A 23,420-nucleotide genomic window follows, 5' to 3' on the forward strand; every position below is an offset into this window, starting at 1 on the left:
ACAAAAGCAAGCTGTTGAGAAGAAACATTAAGAAACCAAGGTACATTTGGAGAGGAAATTAGGAGATAAGAGATCAGTCCAGGAGGCTGGATATCCAGACAATACAAATTTTACAAAGACAGAAGAGAAAATTTAACGTGAAGAAATTATCAAAGAAATCATGCACAAAACTTCTCAAGTAAGAATCTATGTTTTCCAATTGGAATGCATCCTAATTACCTAGGAAAAGAGACAAATAAAAAAGCCAAAACGACGCACATTGTCTTGCTATTCCACACCACCAGAATTAAGGTGGGGAGAAACAAAACTTCCACATCAGGAAGTGTCATATCCAAGCATGGGAAATCAGAAAATGAGCCAGAAAACAAGATTTTCAACATTCTAAAGGAAAATAGTCTAGTTTAGAATTTTATATGAGCCAAGCCATCAATCCAACGCGCGAATAGAATAATGCTATTTTCAGAGAGAAAAAAAATTCCAAAAACCTGCCTCTCTTTCTCAGGAAAGTACTGACAGATATGTTCCCCGCAATGGAGGAAATAAAAAGAGGAATTCATAGGATTTAGAACACAGGGAATCAAATACATAAAAAAGGGAAAGTGCATGATGACAGCCGTGTAACAGGCCTGAAAAGCAACACGGCCAAGTTAGAGCAGGAGAGAAGAGGGCCACAGGAGCAACAGATCAGGAAAAATAAAGGAAAATTGAAACTGATACATTGAATAATGGGCTTCAAGATATCAAGACAAAATTTATAGCACTCACAAAAAGTTGGGGGACTGACCATTTTCAGTACACAGGAAACAAGTAAACAAAACTGAAGAAACTTCACTTTAAAGAAACCCAAAAGTTACACACACACATCAAAGGAACTATAATCATAGTATACATTGTGGCAATTGATTTAATAGCTCCTTTCCTCCTGCACACAAGAGAGCTCTCCTGGTTCAGACTTCCAAACTATCTCAAAATGCCTCATCCCACCTTTCATTTGGATCTTGTTATTTTTTATTTGGTGTGTTCCCCACATTTTAGAATGTTCTTTCACTCAACTGTTACTTAGATTTCTTCTAGCTCCCCAAATCCACTGACAGAGACCAGCTTACCCAGTTATGCTGGAATGCTTGTCCCAGCTCCCCAAACCGAAATTCTCTTCTATAAAGCATAACCAGGGTCTTTCGTCAAAATGAATTCCTCCATCTCCTGTGTTCCTAAAGCTTTGTTCCTACTTACAGCATTGTCCCAGTCAGCCTGGCATCATTTACTTCAGTCTCCCTCCCCGGAGACACTGCTCAAACAGGAATGCCTGTTTCCACGCTATCATCCGGGCACCCCTGTCCCGACACCACAGGACGAAGTCTGTGCCTTTTTCTGAACGGGATACCACAATTTCTTTGGCACCTTGAGGTCAGTTTGTTAAAATGTCCCGCATGTTTCCATCATCTGTGATCACCTCTGGCCACCTACCTTCTCTCAGCTCTTTTCCATACTGTTCTGATCTGACTCTCTTCTGACTCACTGCTCCCCTAATTGCCAAAACTTGTCTCTAGTCCCCATCGGAACTACCTTTCCATTCTATACAAACTTCCCTATATCTTCCCGTTTCACCTCCTCAAACTGCCCCCTCCATCTTTCCTGGGGTCTTCTCTGTGCATACCTGTAGCATTGCATTTACCATTTAAAACTAAGATGACCTACGCATGCCTCTGTTTCATCCATATGACTTTAAAGCTTTAATGCAAATCAGGGTCCTAATAATCCAAAACGAAGTAGCCTCTCAATAAACATTTACTGATTTGCACAAATGTAGCATCACACAACTAGGTATTCGTAATTACAGACTGCCCAAAGACACCAGTCTCTTCATTTGCTTTCTCTACTACAAATTTCGCTGTTTTTCCATCTCCCTCTATATTCCTTTCAGCTACCCATCCATCAGTACAAGCACATTTCCTTGTGGTCAGAGAAGAGAAATAAAAGAATGAGAGAATGTTGACACCCCAACACTAAAAGAGGGAGATGGGTGGCTGGGAAAGCGTGTTGAGGGGAAAGGACAAGAGGGTGGGTATTTCACCGGGAAACAGAGTCCCAGTTAGAGAACCCTTCTGTGACGGCGAGAAAGAGAACGAGGACGTGATAGGGAAGAAGCAGTGATGGAGAACGTTGAAAAGGGTAGAGATAAGGGAGGCTGTTAAGTATAAGAATCAAAGAATAAGTGGGGAGAAAAGCAGGAAGAGAAAAAAGACAGAAAACCTCTGTATGTCTGTGTGGTGTACATGCGTGGATTCCACAGGCAGTCAGACTCAAGAGCACCCCAGATTATACCAGCATGCAGAGCTGAACTTTTGTCTCTTTCATTTAATACCAGTGTACCTTGACACATTTTTGTACAGTCTTGCCATGGTCCATATGGGTCCCACGTGAACAGATCACTCTTCTCTTCCATGGGGATATTGAAGGAATAACGTACATCAGGGTTGTAGAGATTACCCACACATAAAACCTCAATAAAAATACAAAGGAGCATGCCATTAATTCATAAAAGATATACTCTTAAAAGATATAATTTTTATGTTTAATAATAAATGCAAAGCACTTAAGCATCATACTTTACTAACATGATTAAAACTATCTTATTAACAACTACTGAGAATTTACCTGCAAAAGAAGTTCTTCTTCCAGACGATCAGTACTATTAATTCTTTCAATCGAGTTGTTTGAACCACTGTATTCAAAAATAGCTCCTTGTACGTTGATTTCTTTTTTGGACATACTTACAACAAAATTCCCATTCAAAAGAAAATTCCCTTGAGTGTCTGATAATGCTGTAAAAGGAGAGTACTCATGAAATAGCAAAACCAGTCAATGGTACAGAAGCATTTTTAACTTTTACAATCCGCATCCTTTTTTTGAAATTAGAGAATATAAACATAAGTTAATATGGAGGAAATAAACTTTATTTTACTGTAAAGTGGTATCTAAGCCATATGCAGGGAAACTTCAGCACATCAGCCAAAGACATGAAAATAAATTCACCCCATAATTTTTCCTTCCGAGAAGGCCATGTTCCACAAGGTGTGCAGCTCTGGGAGAGACACACAAGAAGTGGGAAAACAGAAAGAAGTCATGCACGGGCCTGCAGACAGATCAGCTAAATCAATCCTGGTCATCCATGGTGAGGAAAGAAAGGGCAGCCAGACCACTGCGGCATTCCGTTAATGCTTATCTTGGAAAAAATGTACAAAGCTTCAACACTCTAGCGTCAACGTTCTAAAAGGCCATGCCTCTCCACTCCTCTCTCTGTAAACATCTGGATCTTCTTCATGGCAAGGCGTTCATCACTGCTCACGCATACGTGAGTGACTGCTGCTTTTCAGAATCCTCTGACCTCCCTCTCTGTTCTTACCCCTTCTTATTCTCTCTTTTTCCCCAATGACAGGTATTAATATCAGCCTATCAAATATGTATCCGTATGTCTATCTATATACTAATATTTACATATGTATATAATAGAGTATGTAACAATATGTATTCACGATTTGTTACTTTTTATTTCTTATTTATTTTTTGTTGTTGTTACTTTTTAAACGCAAAAAGTACATGGTGTCCACAGTGATGTGGTAGTAAAAAGACCACAGAATTTGGTATTAGAACAACTGGTTTAAATTCAAGTTGTTCCAATTAATTACTATGTGATCTTGGATAAACTACTTGCTTCCTAATTGCATAACAGGAATAATAAAAATTCTTACCTCACAGGCTTTTAATCGGAATCAAATTTGGAAAGTGTTTGTAAAAGTGTATAAACTGTAAAAAAGCACTGTGCTTTTTTTTTTAACTTTCAAGAGGATATATGATATTTTAAATTTTGCACTAATAAAAACTCCATATTAATAAAATATATTTTTGCTGCTTTACTTCTCAGTGGAATAACTGTTTTGGAAAACATTTGTTTGGTCTTCCAGGGAACCCCACCCAAAGCATACAAATTACCTATGATTAAACTTACTAAATACTACACACCTCAAAGCAACCATGAAGGGATTACTGCCAAAGGCATTTGGTGTTCCTGTGTCTGTATGGACTACGGTGATTGTCTTTATACATTACACTGAATTCAATGAAGAACAAATAAAGTCCCACATTTATCCTATAAAATGAAAATCTGGACATTATCAGAAGTGGATAGGCCTATTTAAGGGACTACCAGTTACATTAAAACTAAGGGAAATAAAACTTTACTGAGAAAAATTGTATACATTTCATTATTTTTAGTTACCAAAGCAAATTTCATAAATATAAATATTTTACAAGTCCTTTCTAATGTCTTCACATGTTTATTTTGCTCACTCCAATTTAGATTTTGATATTTCCATTAGTAGTTCTTTTACAAAGTATAGTGATACTTTATTGGTGAACATTTCCAATTTTTAAACTTGGGCAGAACCCAAATATCTATATTTGGATCCTAAGAGAGACATATTAAATTATCTACAATATGGTAGCATATATCTATGTATATGCAAAAGAAAAAGAATTGCAACTAAATGTAAAACGTTAAAACATTTACATTTGATTTTCTTTGGGAAATTTTTGCATTTTTTATAGAGGTGAAATTGACATAACATAGAATTAACCATTTTAAACTGAAGAATTTGATAGCACTTAGTACATTCACAATGTTGTATAACCACCACCTCTACTTAGTTCTAAAACTTTTTCATCATCCCAAAAGGAAAACCTACATCTATTCAGCAGTCGTTCTCTTTACAATTGACTCTATAATGCCAAATATAATTCTTGAGATAAGCTGTTCATTATATATTCAGATTTCAAGTTAGAAGAGTTGATTACTTGGGCCAATATTTCACATTTCATTAATGTGAAGCAGGTACTTTCTCATTATCAGCTTTGCATCACCAGTTTGGTGAATTACGAATTAGTCAATATTAAGGTATTTATCAGACACAAAGAAAAGGTTTGTAAAGCATTCTTTTCATCTCTGGGCCTAAGTGAAATTCTTTAAGCCTAAAAGCTAATTTCCAAAAATAAACAACAACTGAAATTTATACTCTAGAATTAGCTAAAGGACAATATACTATAACTATACTCATTAACATCTAAAAATATGAAACCATAGTTCTTTCTGCCTTTCTGTAACATAAGAGCTTTGTAAAAGTTGTATTTAAAGACTTTTGCTACATGGTAAAGACATTTAAGAAAATTCTTTAAAACATTTAACCCCAAAGAGGTCTATAATTAACTTTAGATAAAGATAGAAGGATAGAGGATTTTATTCTAAATACACACACAACTTTAACTGAATATAACCTCTGGTTTTCTAAAACACCCTCATGGGAGAAAAAGTTTAATTTACTTTCCAGAATTTAGTTAAGGATTTTTAAGATAGGATATGGTGTGTAGCTCAAAAAGAAATCACGCATAGGGAGTCAGATGACTTAAGCTCAGTGTGAACTGAAATTGCACGTTTGTTCAAGGGGCTCTTCTTGCCTTCCAAGAATTTACAGCACCCACAGACCTCTGTGAAATTGCACACGAACCACACACTGGCTGCTGTTTAACTAAAAATGTTTACCCAGGTAATTGTCATCTTCTGGTTTTCCAGAATAGCTGTGCTGAAGAATATCAATGTTTGTTGCTCCTGGGGGAATCTTTACAACGACATTATAACCTGCAATAGAAGTTTACACATGTTAACTTTCACAAAAAGCAGAATGGCCAGGAGGCTAGTACCGCTGAAAGAAAAACCTGAATAGCATAGCAGACTTAATTTCATCTTATCTTTGAAAGATGATATCGTGCTTATTCTTTTTGAATCAGTGCCTTATATAAATTACTAAGGATTAAGAAAAAGTGGTTGTTGTCTAGAAATACACAGTCTGGGATTCTTAAAGTACATTTCTTAATTACTCTTACTTCTAAAATTCTGAATATAGAATAAGAATGAAACTAGTATTTTAGCTCCTGAACTATTTAGTACACATATTCATTTTAAAATTTGACCAATACTTTTACATCTTATACTTCCTAATGAGGAAAAAAATTCTAAATGCTATTCACAAGTCCAGGAGATATAAAAATAGTTGGTCATTGCTATATGTGTACACAGACTCAGTGAACAGCAAAATAATGAAAGTTAAAGAGAAACATTTTTCTTAAGCTTTTAGGTTCTAGTGTAAGCAAGAATCCCTATAGTTACCCCCCAAATTTTACATTATTTTGTAAAGTCTACTAACAAATTGTCAAGAGAAAAGTAAAAAGTTTACTCAAGAGAAATGAAAATGTTTCTGTTTTATGAAACCGAATTCAACAACACTGGCACTTCTCAAAAGATGAGGAAACACTATATCAAATATACATTAAACAAGAAGCAACGTTTCTCCTGCACTAAAACCACTCATGTCACAGTTTTCCGAATACTCTCAGGTTTTAAGTCAACAATTAATTTTGCTCTAGTGATATTATTCTAAGTTTTTCCTTTCCCCTTTTAGGATTTTCCTCTTCTATTTAATACATAAAAGGAGTTAAAATTTTTCGTATGTACTGACTTGATAAATATAGAATGAACTTAAGAAAAGGAAGTTTTCAAAGAGCTTACGTTTGAAACCTTGATATGAAATTACCTTGCATGTTTTTAGAGCAGCCTCATTTATTTATATCTCTTTAAGATATCACATTTAAACGTAAAGTGATAAATGATCTGATGATTCTGTATACACTATATGCATATTGGGTGTAGGTTATAAGCCTACAAAAATAATTTTGACTCATGATTTTTTCACTATAAAATATCCCTACCAGCTCCACTATTTTATGTCTTTGCTATTTTTTCAAGAAAGCGTTCCTAGGCATTGCAAATGTGACAAAATGAAGGCTACCACCAGGGGGCAGTAATGTGACAAACGCTATTCAGACCCTGCACATGAGTTTAAGATCTTTTTCCGTTTGCAAACTGATTAAGTCATAGTACAATTTTGTCAAGGTTAAATATATGATCATAATTTGGTGCATGTGGTTTTACACAGAAAAAAAAAAAAGTTTTTCAGTGAATACAGACCAGACTTTGATAAATGTGTGCCATTGGTTACAAAAGGGGATCAAATATTTACGGCTCCCGTGAAATAATGAATCATAATAACTAGAAAAATAATGTCAAATTATCTAGTAACTCAGATTCATAAGCACGACCAGAGTATGAAATGTACTATGCTTTTCATATAGATAAAAATATAAATTGTGTTTTAAATTATACTGCTTTAACTGAATTCTTACTAACTTAAACAACTATGTTCAAAAATATGTGAATACAATTTAAAGCTGAACAATAAAGCTGTAATAAAAAATACATTTTTATTTTGCAAGGAAAGTTTTAAAAGGCTGCTTTTTATTACCATAAAAAGAAAAAGTTTTCTCAGAAAATTTAATGGAAAATGTCTGACATATTGTATTCTCATAATTTTGAAGAAAAATGAAACCGTGGCCAAACATCAATTATATCTGTAATCCAGATACTTCCCGAAAAATCAAATGTAACACTAATTCCAGATTAGCACTGAAGTTAATGGTTTCATCCTTCACCTTCAATCAGTTTCAATATATCATCAATATGAAACACAGTAGATAGGCCAGGTCACGCACAAAAAAATGTGGTTCAAATGATTAAAAATAATTGAAAGCGAATTTCCTGGAAAAATTATAAATAAATACAATACAAATTACAGGAAGAACAGTAAAAACATTTCTTTAACTGGGGGACTATTCACACACCATTGTCAAGCTGCACCACATTTACTCTAATAAATGCACCTAACAAATTTTTAAGGATCAGATTTGTCTTAAAGCAGGTTATTCATTAATTAATTAATGTATTCATTAATTCAATGATACATCTGGTATAAGATTTAATTAATCATTATGAACTAAGGTACAGAATAGACAAAACAATAACGAGCCATTACTATTATTCCTTCATTATATACTCCATTATATACTCCATTATACCCAAAGAGAAAATTAGAAAGAACTGCACAGCTCACCATAATGGGCACTGTTGAAGGCACCTGCCATTGTCCTGCATGAGGAGTTATCCCCACCACACACTCCACATCTGTCTCTCCTGGCCTTGGAATTTAATACGTGATCACAGCCAGCTTGCTTCAAAATACAATAATTACAATGAACGTCATAAAAAGGACTAATGAAAAGCATGGTGCTTTATAAACAAAGTTCTTTTCAAAAATATTCTTTCAATTAATAGGAGATTCAATACACAGGGTTTTTTCAGAATACTGATCTTGTTTGTACACCAGTATTTTCACACATCTGTTCACATGGTTGAAAAAGCAATGTTTTTTAAAGGGTCATCCACATACTTCCTGCATCAAAATCACATGGCGTGGGATTTAAAAAGACAGATTCCCAGATTTTCTGAATTAAAATCCTTGGAGGTAAAAACCTAGGAATCCAAATTGTAACAAACACTGACAGTGATTCCCACATCCGTCATTTGAAAATCACTCTTTAAAGTCACGTAATTCAAAAGGGACAAAAAGTAACACATTACAATAACTCCAAAAAGATGTCTTTCATGATTCACGTTTTTCACTCATGACCTTAGAACTCTGGGAATTAAATGAGCACTTTTGAGAGAAACAATTTACTTCTTTAAAATTAATACCTAGCATAATAAACAGTGATTATGAAAAAGAATGAATAAATAAATAAATAAATAAAGGTGAAAGTATACATGGTTTGTTCTAGGGCTTTGAAAGAACAAGTGCAGCTCTTCTCCACACAGATGGTGTCCTCTGCATACATTGCAGTAACGTTTAGTTCTTTGGAATATTCCTTTAAATTTAGTGATCAGGAAAGTAAGAAAAAATCATAAGCCTCATGACTTTTTACTCACAAGGCAAATATTTCCAAAATTTCATCCAGATATTTTCTGAAAGTAACATGAATCTTTATGTTCAGATACTTGTCATATTTTTTCATGGTATTTGACTCTCTGCTGTTAATTTAAATAAAACCAGTTTTTAAGGCCACCAAGTACCCTTTTTCTAGTATTTAATCTATTCCCAAAGTGTAATTTAAGTTTCTCTGAACATCTCATTAGCCCTTTGGGTGCGAGGCCTTTCTCACCTAGGTAACTGGTAATAGATGTTTGGTTATAGGGAGAAGAAATTGGTCCTATTAAGTTCCACTTAATGAAAGGAATGAGTTCACAAGATGACATTTGTATTCTTTAGACAGCATTCACTATCCTAGTTCTCAAACTCACCATCCATTTTTAAGATCACCATCTGCAATTTGCATGCTTCGATTCAGGGGCTCATCTGCTCTCACCTGGAATCCTGCTAAATGGCCTACCTAACTCCAATTTCCTGACAATCCAGTACATTCTGAAGATTCTGACATGCAAATCGAATCACATCTCTTGCTTAACTCTAAATCCTTGTATTTCCAAGAACTTCAGGAAAAAATTTCCTATAACCACCATCAGCTGGTAGCTACCTCTACCCCTGGCCCCTTACTTCTTCACCTTTCTAAACCTACTTACCCTGATAATTAGCTCCAGACTCACACCCTCCAAGAGCATTCCCCAAATCCTTTACCCACTTCCCCACAGAACAAGACACTCCTCCTACATCGTCCCCATGCCACCTTGCAGATGAGCCCATAGCACTGCATTCTAATTGTGTGTGTGCCTATCTCCCCCACAAATCTGTGTCCACATTGGCGGCAGGTGCTCTGTTCCGTTCTTTCATCTTGGTGACTAGAACGGTATGTGACATCTAGCAGGTATTCGGTAAAAGTTTGCTGAACGTCTGTAAGAAGTAAGAGAATGGAGAGAGGGAGGGAGGATATCACTGCTTCTAACACTGAGGGGAAAAATGTCACCACGAAAGGGTCATGTTCGAAGTAGCAAAAGGACTTTACAACCCTTGGGTCCTAATACATTCTATCTTTTTAGGAAGCTGACCTCATCTTTCATCTTGATTTTAAGTGCCATAGGCAAAACAAAATCAGCAAACTCATCTTACTGCTTCATGAGTCACTCCTAATGCCGGAGAATGGCCTAGGAATAGGCAGCCCGGTAGCAACCAAGGATGCTGTGCTGAATTCGCAAGAACGTATCTGAAGTCATAGCAGCAGTATTTGGTTAGAGTTATAGAAGGAAAATAGTATTTTGAAAGTCATTTTAAATGTAGTAAGTTTACTTACCCGACACAGACCTTGAACACAGATGTCATTTGTTTCAGTTCCACAAGGAGTACCATCGGCAACCCTGTCCTTCAACTGGTAGAAGTTAGTGGTTCCAGCCACACGACAATACAGTTTACAACGATCTTTCATGGCAACTGTAAGAAAAAGTCAAATTCTGGGTGTACGATAACACAGCTATGTGTTCCTATGTCTCAAAAATTTTTACATTAAAAAAAAATTCTAATTACTTACTCCCACTATATTTTGGAAGCCACCTCACATTAGGGGACAGACCATGGATGTTGAAATGTTTACCATCAAAATCAGAGCACTGCTTCTCACGAAAGTCCTGCTTGCCTTTTGGACATGAATCAGTGTTACATGATCGAAATTTCATCCTGCGGCCCACACAGTACTTTCCTCCGTTTCTTGGCCTAGTCAAATTCATTACATTGTAAAGCACATCAGTACAAGATTATTTCTGCCATTTACTTCTAAAACTCTTCCATTCCTTTCCAGGACCTGGAAAACCACTGATGTCCCACTCACACTTTTCGTTTTTAACAGAAGTATGTAACGTGGTTGTGAAGCAATTCTGTGGTTAATGAAACTGTAGAAAATATATTTTAACATGGACACTGTGGCCTGGAGGGCAGAAATGATGTCTTATTCACGACTAGATTAACTAACAAGGAGCTAAGTAATGATGGGGATTTGTTTTAAAACCTCAAAAAAGGGTTTCTTCATTTTGGAGGTGTGGGGACACACAGAGTGAGCCAAAGATGATCAGAAAGGAAGATGATAACACGTTAAATTTTAAAAGAAGTATATATGCCTCTTTGCTGTGTATATCCTACTTATCACTCAGTTCAAAGAGTTTCACGGTATCAATCTATAGCCATCTATCGCTATATCAACTTATGCTGGAACATAAAAACTCTTTTGTCGGTGTTTTTCTTTTAATATGAAGACTTTCAGCATAATTTAGCTTTTCAAAAATTCAAATAAACTAAGTCGGATTTTATTCAAAGTATGTCACATTTCTGCATTAAAAAGTCTTCACATATATAACATATAACAACAGAAACATTATTTTTAAATTTTTATGGAATCCCTAAGTTCTTTTAAATAGTTTGGTGAGCAGGACCTATGCTTCAGTTCTTATTCAAACTAAAGACACTGAAGCATCTATAACATGAAAAGAAGAGAAAGAAAATATGACATGACAGATTATACCAAACAGTAGAAATACGGTAACAAAACTACATATTTCATCCAGGAAAGCCAAAACATAGTCGAAAGGGGCCAGGATCTTCCAACGGAAGCACAGTAGAAGTAAAACTGCCATTATATTACCATCATTACTGACAACTATTCCTCAAATTTACACCAGATCAAAAAAGAAAGAAAATGGCTTGGTCTTGATTCAAATTCTCAAGACTATTTTAATTTACTTTTTTGTTTAAGGTCTGAATCTACCAAGATATAAAGTAACATGGCTTAAAGTACTCCAGAAGTTTTCTGAATCTCAGAAACTTACAGACTGACCTCCAGTTTTAGAAGTGAATGAAATTGATGTTTACTTTCTGGTGCCTTGAGATAATCTTAATTTACAGTGACATAAAAAGGACATACTCGGGCCGATTACAGAGCCTGGTTGTGCTTTTGATTCCACCTCCACATGTTCTTGAACAAGAACTGTAAGGTCCCCACGGTCCCCAATCGCCATCTACAGGACGTGTGTCCATTTCTTTGTTTACACATAGCCCATGGTGGCAATGCTATAAAAATAAAACAAAAAGAAATGATTCATGCATTATCTCATTGGGACATCGTAGTAATAATAACAATAGCACAGAGATCAGTAGAAAAATGGGTATACAATTTTAAGCAAAATGTTATCAATTCAGAAATGAGATTACACGTGACACCACTCTGTGAATATTTCCTGAGTATCTACTGAGTAACTGTAAAAAGATCGACAGAATGCAAAAATGAACAGGAAATTTACCTTGCCTATGAGATCTATAGTCTCATTGGAGAGGGAAGACCTACACATATGGGGAAAATTTAAATAGTATAATGAAAAATATTTTTGAAAAAGAAGCAAACAAATATTTGTTAACGTGGTATTTGTCCATGCTTCTATTTTTATGCAAAGATATCTATCACTCTCCCATGCCTTAAGCTAACTTTCGGCTCTATCTCATTCAAAGTCTCGAAGACCACTTCGTTCCTTGCTTTCATCAAGAAAGCAGAAACGTACAAAAGAATCTGCCCAAAATCTCCCACCATCCCTTCTACCCACCCAAAAGCATCTGTGCCCAGTACTCAACCTTCCTGCCAGTTAGTATACATGAAAAATCCAAAGTCGATCCCTCCACTGTGCCCCTCATCTCATCTCTTCTCGCTACTCCAAACACCACTCCAGCAATTCTCCCATCTCTCCTACATCATCACTGCTCCAGGCACTACTACATGAAAGCTAATCAAAACACGGTCCATGCACGGATGCCAGGCTTTGAACTAGTCACTGTCCGTAGGGAGAAGAGGTATACAAAAGTTGAGAGTAAGCGTTCAGAAACTTTCAGAAGATTTTGACAGAGTAATTTCGTTTATTAAAGTTAATCATTTTAAAATTAGCTTATATTAGTTCTATTTTTAACTGTGCTAAAATACACATAACAAAATTTACTCTCAACCATTTTCAAGTGTACAGTTCAGTGGGATAAAGAACATTCACATTGGTGCACAACCATCGCCATCTATAAACAGAACTCTTCTCCAAACTGAAACTCTGGACCCATTAAACAGTAACTCCTCATCCTCCCCTCCTCCCAGACGCTGGCAACCACCATTCTACTCTGTTTCTATGAATGTGACTGCTCTGTATATCTCACATATTTGAAATCACACAGTATTTGTCTTTCTAGGATGGGCTTATTTCACTTAGCATAATGTCCTCAAGGTTAATCCATGTTGTAGCATGTGTCAGGACTTCCTTCCTTTGAAGACTGAATAATACTGCATTGTACGTATATATCACATTTTCGTTATCCATTCATCCTCTGATGGATACTTGCGTTGCTCCCATCTCTTGGCTATTGTGAATAATGCAACTCTGAATACGGGTGTGTGAATATCTCTCAGAGACCGTGTTTTCAATTCTTTTGGATATATACCCAGAAGTGTTTGTGTTGGGTCTATTTCTATTTTTAATCTTTTTGAAGAACCACCATTTTGTTTTCCACAGAAAAAAACTGGCTTACACTTTGAATGTCTTTTTTCATTCATTTTTATCATTTTGTGCAAGAGTATGCTTATAAATGACCAGAACTGTTTAAAAGAGAAGACTGGTCCTTTATGAGAGATAGTTTGAGAAGCACTCCACTCATGCTCTTTAACTTCCAAACATACTCTTGTTTCTCCCACTTTAACAACAACAACAACGAATTTTTCTTAGATCTCGTTTTCTTCACCAGTTATTGACCTGTTTTTCCTTGAAAGAGTTGTCTACGTTTATTGTCTAACTCTCTCTGTCTATTCTCTCTCATCATTCCACCGTCCATGAACCTGCTCATGTGTACATCACCAATGGCCTCCAGGACACTATGATGAATGGCCAGTTCTCAGTCTCTGCCTTCATTGATTTATGTGACACAGTATGTGACACAGCTGATCATTCTTCTTCTTTGATACATTTTTTCTTCTCTTGGTTTCCAGGGTTTGGCACACTCTTGGTTTTCTTTTCTCTTTAATGATTTCTCTTTTGCAGTTTCTTTTGCTATTTCTTCTTCTTTTTGACCTCTTAATGTCCCCAGGCTCAGATTGTAGTCCTTTATTCTTCTTTATTGACAGTCATTCTCAGTCCAGATCTCTCTCCTGAACTCCAGACTCCATAGACAGCTGCTTCCTCATCTTCATTTGAATGTCTAATAGCCACTTTAACTATAGCGCATCAACACTGAACTCTTGCCTTGGCCCCTCAAAATCTGCTGAGTTGACTCATTTGATCAGCTAAAAACCTAGTCATCTTATCTCTTCTTCCTCTAACATTCCATATCTAACACATTAGCAAATGCTCTAGTTCCTTCAAAACCATACACAAAGTTGAGTTTTAATCATCACCTGGTTTCAGCCACCTGCATCTCTCATCTCCATTATTTCAACAGCTCCCTGAGTACATCTCCTCCGTTTCTACTCTTGGCCCTTACAGTTTAGCCTCAACAGTTGTCGGAATGGTCATGATCCTTTTTTAACTTAGTTTAAAAATTAAGTCAAATTAGGTGACTCCTCTGCTCAAATCCTTCAATTATCTCACTCTGAGTTATACAACATTCTCACAATGGCCTGCAAGTTCTTCCAGTAACTTCCCATACATCTCTCTCTCTCTCTTCACTCCACTCCAGCCAAAATGTCTTCCTTGCTCTTCCTTGAATACTCCAGCAGTACTCCAGACTTAGGAGTTTGGCCATTCCCTTTTCCTGAAGCTCACTCCCCTGGGATGTCCTCAAAGCTAACTCCCTCACTTCCTTTAAAACAGCTCATGGGCTTCCCTGGTGGCGCAGTGGTTGAGAGTCCGCCTGCCGATGCAGGGGACATGGGTTCGTGCCCCGGTCTGGGAGGATCCCACATGCTGCGAAGCGGCTGGGCCCGTGAGCCATGGCCGCTGGGCCTGCGCATCTGGAGCCTGTGCTCCACAACGGGAGAGGCCACAACAGTGAGAGGCCCGTGTACCGCAAAAATAATAAATAAATAAAATAAAATGAAGTCCCTTTAAAAAAAAACAAAACAAAAAAAACAGCTCATTAGGCAACTTCCCATAAGATCGACCTTGACCACCATAGTTTAAAATGCAATCTGCCCTCTCCTACCACACAACTTCAATCTTTCCTCTGCTGTATTCCTCTCATTCATGGTACTATTATATTGTTCGTAATACTCCAGTCTTCACTAGAATACAAGCTCCAGGGGGGACAAGGATCTTTTCTCTTTTGTTCACTGATGTATCCTGAGTGCCTAGAATAGTATCTGACATGTAGTAGGTCCTTGATACATTTTTGTTGAATGAATTAATCCTATAACCAAGATTATTAGCAGAAAAAAATGCTTTGTGCCCTCCATTGGAACAAATCATTCAATATGAGAAAGCCATTATAAAAGTGAACAAAAACAAACTCTCAGAATAGAATATACTATGTGCATATAAATTTTGTGGGCATCTTCCAGAAGCATTTAAAGATTCCTTGCATGTTCCTTATTTATTTATGTATTTCTAAGAGATCAAAGCATGAAAAAGAATGTTATACTATTCACCATGTAGTAAAATTAACTCATCATCAGATGGGTTCAGCATGTCTTCATGCAAACAGATTTACTACCAAAAGCATTTAACAGATATCTCACACATAAGATAGTCATAAGATAAAGGAACTAGAGGAGAGTGTTAAGGCCAAATTATAGAATATTTGTTTAAATTTTCCTTTAATAACAGGCCCATTTTATACTGAAAATGGCTAATGCATAGGGGCTCACTGTTTTGAATTGATTTTTTTTAAAAGGGAATTTATACCTATCATGATCCACATTTTATCCCAAATGCCACCTCTACCTTTAATCTACATGGGCTTTATAGTAGGTTTCAGTATCTCATCATATTTACCTGAATTCCAGCAAACCCATGCCCGCCATACCGTATCACCGGGGGAATATTTAAGTGGCTAATAAGCAAATGAAAAGATGCTCAAAATTGACGATAATCAGGATAAGGCAAGTTAAAATTACAATGAAATTCTATTTTGCACCCATCTAGAATGGCTAAAGTTTTGTTAAGGCTAACACTATCAAAAATTGGCAAGGAATGCAAAGCGACTCAAACTTTCATATTTACATTGCTTGGTACGTCTAAAATGGTTCACATACTTTGGAAAATTGTTTGGTACTTTCTTATGAAGTTAAACACACACCTACCTACCCTATGACCGAGGAATTCTACTCCAGGTATTTACTCAAGAGAAATGCAACATATGTCCACAAGAAGACTTATACAAGGATGCTCACAGCAGCTTTATTCATAAAAGCCAAAAACTGTAATGACCCAAATATCCATCAACAGGAAAATGGTAAACAAATTACGGTGCAGCTGAATTACACTTCAACATAAAGGAATGAAGTACTGATGCACACAACAATTTGAATGAAACTCCAAAACATTATGTTGAGAAAAAGCAGCTTGACCCACTTGCTCCTTGCCAAGACAGACTATACTGTATAGTTTCATTTACTTAAAATCAAGAACACACAGGAGATGGGGCAAAGATGGTAGACCCTGAGCTCATCTCCTCCCATGGGCACACAAAAATTGCAACTATTTACAGAGCAACTATCAATGAGAATGACCTGAAGACTAGCAGAAAAGATCTATAACTACAGATATAAAGAAGGAACCACAACGAGATGGGTAGGAGAGAACATAGTATAGTTAAGACCCACACCCCTGGGTAGGTAACCCACAATCGAGAGGATAATTACAATTGCAGAGGTTCTCCCCAAGGACCCAGAGGTCCAAAACCCACATCAGGCTCCCTGGACTGGGAGTCCTACACTGGGCAGACGAGCCCCACAATGTCTGGCTTTGAAGGCCAGCAAGGCTTACTTGCAGGAGAGCCAGAGGGCTGTAGGAAACAGAGACTCCACTCTTAAAAAGGCACACAAAAAAATCTCATATGCTCCAAGACCCAGGGAAGAAGCAGGAATTTGAAAGAAGCCTGGGTCAGACCCACTTGCTGATCTTGGAGAGCCTCCCAGAGAGGGAGAAAGCAACTGGGACTCACCCTGGAAACAGAGACTCTGGCAGAAGACATTTTAGGGAGCTCATCCTACCACAAGGACACTGGTACTGGCAAGCACCATTTTTAATCCTCCTGCTAGCTTATTAGCATCAGGACCTGGCCCCACTCACCAGCCTGCTGGCACCAGTCCTGGAACGCCCAGCCCCTAGATCCCCAGAGACTTGCAGCTGGCCATCAGACAAAGCTCCACCCACCAGGGGGCAGGAATCAGCCCTGGTACCCCCTGGGCACTGGCCCCGCCACCTGCTGGCCTACATGGACTCTGGGACGAACAGGGCCCTGCAGCCATGGTCCTGGACCAGATTCGGCACACCAATGGACCAGCACTAGCCCTAGGACTTCCTGGGCCGTGGCCCACCTACCAGCAAACTGAACAGCTCTAGGACCCCCAAGCCCCAAAGTTAGAGACCCCAGAACCCAGCTCCACCCACCATGGGCCACCACTAGCCCTGGGACCAGATTTACCCACTAATGGGCAGGTACGAGTGCCTGGACTCCCTGGACCCCACAGACACCATCCCTGGGAAGCACCATGGCCCCACAGCCAGCTGTCCTGGGATCCAGCCCCACCCACCAGTGAGCTAGCACCAGGACCAAGCCTCTCCTAACCATGCAGCCAGCCACACCAGGACCCAGCCATACCCACAAGTGGCCAGCAGCCTCCGCACAAGGCAGAACCTGGCAACCAACAAGACCAAGATGACTGAAATCATATCAAGCATCTCTTCTGACCACAATCCTATGAGACCTGAAATCAACTACAAGAAAAATATTGTAAAATACACAAATATGTGGAGGCTAAACAACATGCTACTAAACAACCAACAGGTCACTGAAGAAATAAAAAATACCTAGAGACAAATGAAAATAAAAACACAACAATCCAAAATCTATGGAACATAGCAAATGCAGTTCTAAGGGGAACATTTGTAACAACACAAGCCTACCTCAGGAAACAAGAAAAATCTCAAGTAAACAACTTAACCTTATACCTAAAGGAACTAGGGTAAAAAGAACAAACAAAATTCAATGTTAGTAGAAGGAAAGAAATCATAAAGGCCAGAGAAGAAATTAATAAAATAGTTACAAAAAAATAATAAAAAAGATCAATGAAACTAAGAGCTGGTTCTTTGAAAAGATAAACAAAATTGATTTATTCAGACCCATCAAGAAAAAAAAGAGAAAGGGCTAAAATCAATAAAATCAGAAATGAAATAGGAGAAGTTACAACTGACACCACAGAAACACAAGGGATCCTAAGAAATTACTATAAATGATTATATGCCAATAAAATGGACAACCTAGAAAAAATGGACAAATTCCTAGAAATATACAATCTCTCAAGACTAAATCCCAGGAAGAAAAAGAAAATATAAAAACACCAGCACATGAAGTTCACTAGTAATGAAACTGAATCAGTAATTTAAAAAACTCCCAACTAATGAAAGTCCAGGGCCAAAGGGCTTCACAAGTGAATTCTACCAAACATTTAGAGAAGAGTTAACACTTATTCTTCTCACACTATTCCAAAAAATTACAGAGGAAGGAATGCTTCCGAATTCATTCTACAAGGCCAGCATCACATTGATACCAAAACCAGACAAAGATATCACAAAAAAAAGAAAATTACAGACCAGTATCACTGATGAACATAGATGCAAAAATCTTCAACAAAATGTTAGCAAACTGAATTCGACAATACATTAAAAGGATCATACACCATGATCAAGTGGGATTTATCCCAAGGATTCAATCCTTCAATATCCGCAAATTAATCAATGTAATATACCACATTTCATTATCTTGGTGAACCCTATCACTTGACATCATGTTGGCAGATTTAGATAAGTTCATGACTGATGCTAGAATGGCAAAGATGTAGTATGGTAGGCAGTTTATCTTGCAGTACAATGTATTTTAAACATTAACACCAATAAAGATCCGAAGAAGCCACTTAAAACTTTCAATTATACTTATCTGAATTTTTAGGATAAAACGTATACAATGGTAACATCCTTGAATTTGGGGGATTTGCTGTAATATCTATGGCTAGACTCATTTTTAATAACAAGACTATAATATGCTTAGATAACTAAATATCCATGTTATTATGTAACTATAATATCCATCTGCTAGATCTTGAAAAAAAGAGTAAAATTTTAATTCACTTGACAACATACTACATCAAACAAATAAGACAAAAACATTAATTCAACTAGCAGAACAAAAGTTGACAGCGAAAAGGAAGAATGCTGAAACGCAGAGCAATCGCCTCCTTGGATAATCTCTTGATATAAGACTCACCCTTCGAGAAAACCTACCATCCCAGGACCACAGTTTGTTCCATCTGCCAGTGGCATGTGTTGAGTGCGACAGCCCTTGTGAACTCCTTCTGCACTCGTGCACCAGAGACGCCTGCACTGTTTCTGCAGAGTGAGAAAAGGCACGCAAGTAAGAGTGAAAATAACACTGTAACCACGGAATCAATTCAGTATCATGCATTGGTTTATAAGCTGATCCTAGGTACTTCCTGGTTTCATGGTCAGAGCGGGAAATAATCAGTAAAAAAAATATTTGCTAAGTCAGTCCAAGTCATCGATTTTCCTCTAAACACACAAAATGGCAAGATTTCATTTTTAAAAACTTTTGGATTATCATCAAACACTGAACAATGGAAGAGATGTCTTGGAGTAGAAGTATTCAAAATTATGTGGGACATTTTTCTCTCTTTGCAAGACATTTTTCTAAAGGACTTTTTGTTGTTAAATGTCATTCACAAGGAGTTTCCAAAAGTCCCTTTTGATCCAACAGTGGAATGTATGAATAATGTGCATAGAAATATTGTATAATGTATACTGGTTTCCTATTTTGTGAATATAATGCATACTTTCAACTTTTGAACAAAGCGTTCTGAAGTTTTCACAAGATACGAAAATTCACAGAGGCTCACAGGAGCTATACCCAAGATAATCCCTTTCTGTTTCTAAATTTAAATTCAAAGTTCATTCAGTACCTAAGTCAGGTAGGAAAGAAATGTATCTTTTATAACAAAAAATTAAGGTAAATCTTCCCCCCTCCAAAGTAGATGTTTAAAAGCTTATAAAATTTGTGATTATAAACTTAAGATTTTAGGAATACTATTCACTGTATGGAATATGCTTTGTATGTCCCTGTGCTCACTGTTAAGTAACTTTCATTCATTCATTTATTCATACATTCCTTCACACATTCATTTATTCATTCATTCAACATGCAGTAAGCACTTATTTTCTGGTGCCTATTATGTGGCAGACCCTGAACTGCACCCTGGGGATACTTAAATGAATAAATAAGGCTGGATTCCTGGTCCAATGATCCTCACAGTCGAGTAGTATAGTAAGCAATTTGGCAAAGTTTTATACAGGAATGAAGAAAATGGAATGAGTATTCTGCTTGGAAAAGAAAGGCATGGATTCACCAAAGTAGTGACGTTTATTCAAACTAAATCTTAAATTTAATTTACCCTCAAGATAAGGTAAAAACTTGGTTATAGATTCAGTAAAAATGTTAACTCAGCTATTTTGGTGGAAATTTAAAGCATCTAACCTGTGAAAAATCCTCAAAATAAATTATAGAGTAATGGTTTAATGAAAACTAAACAACAAGAGCCAAATTTCATTCCTTTGGATTCAAATCTGTATAAATTAAAATGTAGTCTCTGAGACTCCTGGGGCCTTTAATACAATTCATTATCAAAACACTTATATTTTCTTCTCCCACCCACAAAACAACATCATTTGAAAATAACTATTTGAATGCTTTTAATTTTCAGCAACCTCTCTGTGACTCTTGTTTTCTGACTGGGGATACTTTTTTAAACCTTTTCCTGACAAACACTAAGTTTTTCTAATCCTTAAAAATTTTTAATATATATTCAGTACACTGTCTGTCCAAGAGAATAAATGTACATTTCAAAATGTAGTCAAACTACTACTTTATGGTAGTTTTCAAACAAAAGGACATAATTTTTCTTACCAAATAGGGACACACTTGTGATCCAGGACCAAACATAAGTTCACATTGCTTGTTCACGTCATACACTGATCCAGGAAGTTGTGAAGACAGATCGTATATTCTTCCATTTGGTTTGTCAAGGAGGCATTCCCCATGACCAGTACTGTAACAATGACAGAAAACAAAGTACTGTGAATACATATGGATGCATTTCAGTATAAGATTCTTTATCACATTTTCTATAGCTCTGCACTTTCAAAGAAACTATCAATATTTTTTCATAATTTAAAAACCAACTCACATGAAAGTCAGTATGAAAACCTCAGTTTATAAAGGACATTTTATGTGTTTGTTCTCATTTGATCCCCACAACTGCCTTAAAGGTAAACATTTTTAAAAAAGAATAACAAATAAACAAAAATTCATCACAATATCATGTTTGAAACATACATTCCTATTTTGATCACACTACACTTTTGGTCTGCTTTGCTATCCGATAGCAATGCCCTACCTATATCTAATGTCCAAATTGTCAAAATGTAAAAAGTAAAGTTTTCAGATCATCTGAGAAAGTACATTGATAGCTCTAAGTGACAACAAAACAAAGGAATTTCCAAAAGTGTTATGTGGTCTCCATCTCAAAGAGTTTTTTTAGGAAAAGAATATAAAGCAGAGTCAATAATGTCAGCTTTGGGAGTTTGCATTTGGGTCTCATCACTTCCCAGAATGCATGGTGTGAACAAGTTATTTAGTCTGCCTGAGCCTAAGTCTCCTCATCTGTAAATTGAGAGTGGTAGTGTTTACCTTGCAAATTGCTATTAAAGTATATGATATATTATCTTGAAGGAGTTAGAAAAGTGGTAAATAGTGGTGAAAATGTGTATGTGCTATTCCTAGTGTGTCACACGATAGATAGTCTGCAGAAAACTTTGTGAAAATGTTCAGCCATTCTAATTGGGTTAAAAGCAGCAATTTATTCAATGGAAATAATTAGAAGAAATATCTTGGGGGGGGATTTTTTACAGCTAGAGGGCAAATTAAATTTTGTCCCAAAAATGAACATGGAATTTTTAAAATACCCATTGGCTAGAATCATATTACCCCCTTCCAAAAATAAGCACACCCACTGGTATTTTTAATCAATACCTCAGTCAGCAATTGAACAAAGCTATATGCAATCATGTATAGATCAGCAACTGTGTATTGTACTTTCAAATCAAGTTCCCATACAAGGATAAATAATCACTGCTGATTATAATTAAGGGATATATTTATATACATATATTCCAAAACACGGTTTCATTTATTCCTGTAGTTCTCGTATAGATAGGTAACTAAAACTGCATAAATTGGTGATTAGAATATGTAGTAGAAAAAAATCAAACAGTATTTTGTTTATAAGAGCTTGGCCTTGCCTTTTGAACAAGTTTCAGTCAGTAGGATAGAAATACCATTTGGATAAGAAGTTGGGAAGCAGAGAAACCTGGTAGGAGTCGAAGAGGCAAGGCAAGAACAATCTGGACCTGCCTCCTGTCTTCAGAGCTGGGAAGAGCCTCCAAAGAACAGGTAAACCTAGAGATTCCATATCCCTTCAGAGAACTATTTGTAATATTCATAGTTTGACTTTAGCTATTCTTTGCCCTTCAAGGGCACCTCAAACTTGAACTAAACTCCTCTTAAACTATTACCTAGTAGCTTCTGAAAAAATTCAAACACACACAAGGAAGCTTTGATTCCCATTAAGTCTCCCCCTAAAATAAGTTTTTCCCATAACAGAGAGCCCAAATAAAAAAAAACATGATAGCTAGATCTGAACTGCCCCCCCGCACACCAAAAATATTAGTTAAGAATGAAATAAAATTCTTTTCTTGTTTTTAAACATCCATTTGTACAGTGAAAGTAAGCTTAAACAATAAAAAACTCAACAGAGATTGAACCACTCTAAAAGAACATACGTTTCAAATTTCATAATCTAATAAATGTTCAATTATTTAACTAAAGTAACACAAAATCACTTACTCTAGGAATTCAGTGATGTATTTCTGACTACATTTTGACCAGGTCCAAGGACTTGTGTGGTAATTTAAAGTTGGAGCCATTACATGATACTGATGTTTAATTCCACTTTCCTTACATTTAAAACTATCATCGTGTGGAACATTAAATCTAAAAATAAAAATAAACACTTAAAAAAGAATACTAAAATATGTATACAACATTAGAAACAGATCTCTTATATTTAAAGTATAATCTAAAATGCAGATAAATCTGATTACATCAGGATTTGTACTCTTGATCTCTCCATAAGTATTGTAATGCTAGGGTTACCTTCATGTTTAGAAGCACATG

General features: G+C 36.5%; 1 protein-coding gene across 8 annotated transcripts in view; it reads right to left on the reverse strand.

Moving 5' to 3' along the window:
- ADAMTS20 (ADAM metallopeptidase with thrombospondin type 1 motif 20) overlaps nucleotides 1-23,420 on the reverse strand; it is a 195,600-nt gene that overhangs the window by 85,641 nt on the left and 86,539 nt on the right. For 6 of the 8 annotated variants that reach the window (XR_014297386.1, XM_082664946.1, XM_082664944.1 and 3 more), the window contains 10 exons: nucleotides 23,091-23,237; nucleotides 21,093-21,234; nucleotides 19,400-19,504; nucleotides 11,863-12,008; nucleotides 10,480-10,661; nucleotides 10,246-10,382; nucleotides 8,058-8,175; nucleotides 5,597-5,692; nucleotides 2,659-2,825; nucleotides 2,374-2,503 (listed from right to left, as the gene is read on the reverse strand). Coding sequence is in view for 6 of the 8 variants with exons in the window: in XM_082664946.1 (XP_082521072.1) it covers nucleotides 2,374-2,503; nucleotides 2,659-2,825; nucleotides 5,597-5,692; nucleotides 8,058-8,175; nucleotides 10,246-10,382; nucleotides 10,480-10,661; nucleotides 11,863-12,008; nucleotides 19,400-19,504; nucleotides 21,093-21,234; nucleotides 23,091-23,237 (1,370 nt within the window). In the remaining 2 variants the exon portion in view is untranslated. Of the gene's footprint in view, nucleotides 1-2,373; nucleotides 2,504-2,658; nucleotides 2,826-5,596; nucleotides 5,693-8,057; nucleotides 8,176-10,245; nucleotides 10,383-10,479; nucleotides 10,662-11,862; nucleotides 12,009-19,399; nucleotides 19,505-21,092; nucleotides 21,235-23,090; nucleotides 23,238-23,420 lie in introns of those variants that run through there. The other 2 variants (XM_082664945.1, XR_014297387.1) reach the window with 2 other exon arrangements.

This window comes from Grampus griseus (genome assembly GCF_964374135.1).
Source record: "Grampus griseus genome assembly, chromosome: 11".
NCBI classification, from domain to species: Eukaryota; Metazoa; Chordata; class Mammalia; order Artiodactyla; family Delphinidae; genus Grampus; species Grampus griseus.